We start from the raw sequence: 4087 nt of genomic DNA on the forward strand, positions 1-4087 counted from the left end.
ATGGATATCACAATAAAAGGTAATTAACACAGTTTATAAACCTTTTCTTTAATGTTTTATTGAGTCAGAAAAGCTATGAATTCACAAGGTAAACAATAATCCTTCAATGATTAAAACCACAGATTCTGAAGCTAAAATCTCTTCGTTTGTAAACAAGAATTATATATTATTATATGACCGGGATTCTGTCAATGTAAAACTGGCATAATGAACTAAGCAGAGTAGTTTGTATACTTATGTTTCATTGCATGAAAAGATTATTTTAACTTTAGAGAAAGGGTTATTAGTAAGTATTCCTAAAAGTTTCCAAATATTACCATTTATTACTACAATGGCAATTACTAGTGTGTTATGTGGTTTGTCTTCTATTTAAATTGCTTATATTTTCTGTGTGTTTGTTATAAAACAAAGCTAGGAAGTGCAAATTTTCTTCCTCATGTGTTTGAGGAAACAATGGACCTAACTGCATTTTAAGCAATAGTTATCTTACTTCTATTATCTATTTCATGTATGTGTCCCTTAAGTAAGAAATAAAATGTATTTATTTCTCATTATAACTAAGGCAGAGAGTGGAAATAGTGAGAAGAGAGTGAAAGAAAACAAGAGAGCAGAAGAGAGACAAAGGGACATTCAAGTCCCGATTCACACAAACCTTACACATACATATAGTTGATGGCTGTTTGGACCCTCTCTCACACAAACTTTACACATATACATACATACACACCATTGATAGGTGGAGGAACAATGTTTCAGATCCTATTCACACAAACATTACACATACACACAGAGTTGATGAATGGGAGAAATGTTGTTCTAGCCACCATACTTTATTCTTTCTTCCATAGCTTATATATCCCAGAAAAAAATTCAAGCAGTATAAAATTACTGTAATACATTTAGTATTACAGTAATTACATTTTAGCTTTCTTCTAGGAAATGATTATGAAAAAACAGTGTGTTTTCTAATACCTTTACAAGAAATATCATTACATAGTACAGGTAAAGAAAATAAAATTATTCTCCAAGCCCGTGTTCAATCGTAACTAAACAACTTGTTATAGATTTAAAAAGTATGAGCAAGCAAGGTAGTTTTCTCAGCCAGTTTCTCTTACTGGCAGGCAGTAATTTGTGGTTACAAAGAAAGGAGTAATTATTTTATTATTTATCTTTAAAAGTAATCTTGTGAAAATCTTAAAAGAATCACAAATCTAAACTTTTATATAAGAATCAGTCATATCTAATCTAAGACCTAAAAATGCATAGCTACTCATCAACAGTTCTTAACAAATAACACTTGGAAGCTGAGGACAAAAATGGGTATAAGAAATCAATTATCACCAGTCCAACCTCAGTGAGAGTCACTTCACCCAGCTGCCACTGTTCTTGTTCCCAGACCACAAAGGATCCCTAGCTTAACTAATAAGAGTGTGCCTTTCTGAATTTCAAATTGTTTCTCAGATTTTGTTTTTTTACCTCAGAGCCAATGGTAAAGACATGTTAACCCAGCTTCACTAACAATTTTATTTTTCTAAGTGTTTTCTAAGGGTGGTAGTAATTGTTGACAATCTATATTTCTAAGTTCTTCTCTAGGTTAGTGATTGAATTATTAATCTGCTTCACCAGCAATGCCTGAAAGAGATTATTTTGAGTGCCAGAAATATTGCCCAGTGAGGGACTGGAAACCCCCTTAGAGTTTTCTAATAATTCTTAGATTAAGACAAGTATGAATGTAGCAAACAGAGCAGAAGTCCACAACAGCATGCAGTCCTCAGGACACAGTCCTTGGAGTTGTGCCACATGGAGGCTCACCCATGTAGCTCTGGTAACCTGTGGGCTGTATTCCATGGGTTCTACAGCTATTTGTCATTCCCCCTGCATGGCCCTCAGCATCATTACAATTTTCAATAACATTATAGAAACAATACCCATGGTTATAAAAATATTAGTACATTCTCATCTCTTTCTCTTGATAGATCTGAATGAAAATAGACATTTTTATGCTCCATGGAAAATCCCAACAGTGTTAGGCAGTCAGTAGTGATGAGCCTAGATTCTCTGCTGTGGCTTTCTTTAAATGAAAATCTACAATGGGGTGAATTTCTATCTGATTCTATGTCCTGATTCTTGAGAATCAGTATTAATGTAAGGATGAATAATTTAACTTTTGTAATGTACTTTAAAATTTATGTTTGTTCAGTTATTGTCTTTGAGTATTTGAATGAGAGAGAAGTTAATCAAATTATTCCTTTTGATAGTAAAAAATTAGGGAAACAATAAAAATTCCCAAACTTTCAGATAGAAAATAAGAATTTCTCTCTTGGGGCCCATTAGATGGCTTACCAAAGAAAATTACTTAATGCTAAGACTGACAATGTGACATCAATTCACAGGACTTACATGGGGTCCTGAAAGTTGTTTCCAGATCTTTGCATGCACTGTATACCATGGTATACAATTGCATACCATGCATGACACCCCATACATGCACATATACACACATGCATACATATACACATGTACATACACATGCACATACTCATGCACACACACATGCATAAAGATAGAGAGAAAGGGAGAAAGGGAAGCTGGAAAGGAGGAAACAAAAGATTATACAATGTATTATTTTAAGAGGAATTAGAATCTTAAAGAATTAGCAAGCAATTGTTGCCAGTTATATACCGGGTGATGATTTAATAAATATGATGTTCTTTCCAGCCTTTACTTAGATGAAGAAAGGAAGAAAACTATGCTTTTGTAGTTATTATTTAGCAGTTATAGACATTTAGAATAAAAGTTCAAAGACCAAATAAAATTATTTGATTGTAACAAATGGCATCAATCACAGAAAACGAGTATTTTACAATCACAGAAAATGGCTTGCAAAAACTTTACCCACAATTTTAAAGGAAATTGTTCTGCAAAAAGGATTGTCAGAAGACATTCCATACACTAGCTCACTTATAATGATCTCATTTATGATTTTTATTCCTTTCTCTTCATCACACCGAAAATATTTGGTACTTTACTAACACTAAAGCCGTTTACTCTGCATTGTTTGTTCTCTTGTAATAAACTTTTCCACACCTTTCTTACAGAACTCAACACTACACCTACTCAGCTCACTTTCTTTCTGCTTACTGGTGTGCCAGGATTAGAAGCTATTCAGATTTGGATGTCCATCCCTTTCAGCTTCATGTACTTCTTGGCTGTGTTAGGCAACACGCTGGTCATGGCAGTCGTGGTCTGTGACCGGAGCCTCCATGAACCAATGTATCTCTTCCTGGCCATGTTGGCATTAAATGATATCCTCCTCTGTACTGTCACAGTACCCCAAATGTTGCTCATTTTCTGGCAGGGTCCCTTGGCAGCCATCTTTCCTGCCTGCCTTACACAGATGTTTTTTGTCCATGCTCTGTTCCTCTCTGAATCTGCTATCTTACTGGTCATGGCTTTTGATCGCTATGTGGCTATCTGCACACCACTGCATTATACATCCCTGCTTACAGGCTCTCTCATTGGCAAGGTTGGTCTGGCGCTGATAGCTCGAAGTGTGGCTGTTGTTACTCCAGGTGTTCTACTGATTCTCCGCTTGGACTTCTGCCGAAGCAACATTATTCGTCACACATACTGTGAGAACATGGGCATTGCCAAGTTGGCTTGCAATAGCTTTACCTTAAATAGCATTTATGGTCTCTCAGCTGCTCTGCTCACGACAGGGCTGGACTTCGTCTTCATTTCTTTGTCCTACTGGCTAATCTTGAAAACAGTTCTACAACTGCCATCAAGGGAAGCACGGACAAAAGCCTTTGGCACCTGCGGAGCTCACATTTGCGTCATTTTAATATTCTACACACTGGCCTTTTTCTCTTTCTTTACCCATCGCTTTGGACACCATGTGTCCAGGCACACTCTCATCCTCCTAGCAAACCTCTATCTACTGATACCTCCAACCATGAACCCCATTGTTTATGGAATAAAGACCAAAGAGATAAGGATGCGAGTAGTAGGACCCTGTTCTCAAACATTATTTAAGTCTAATGAAATAGCAAAGAACAGGGAATCCAAAATAAAAAATAAGGCTTAA

The 4087-nt window shown here is 35.9% G+C and overlaps 1 protein-coding gene across 1 annotated transcript; it reads left to right on the forward strand.

Annotated features, from left to right (window-relative positions):
- Positions 1 to 4087, forward strand: LOC114632780 (olfactory receptor 52Z1-like). Its single transcript, XM_028781391.1, has 2 exons — positions 1 to 19; positions 3099 to 4087. Exons 1-2 carry the CDS (start codon positions 1 to 3, stop codon positions 4085 to 4087), a joined length of 1008 nt encoding a protein of 335 aa, XP_028637224.1.

Source organism: Grammomys surdaster, unplaced genomic scaffold (genome assembly GCF_004785775.1).
Source record: "Grammomys surdaster isolate TR1022 unplaced genomic scaffold, NIH_TR_1.0 425, whole genome shotgun sequence".
Classification (NCBI taxonomy): Eukaryota; Metazoa; Chordata; class Mammalia; order Rodentia; family Muridae; genus Grammomys; species Grammomys surdaster.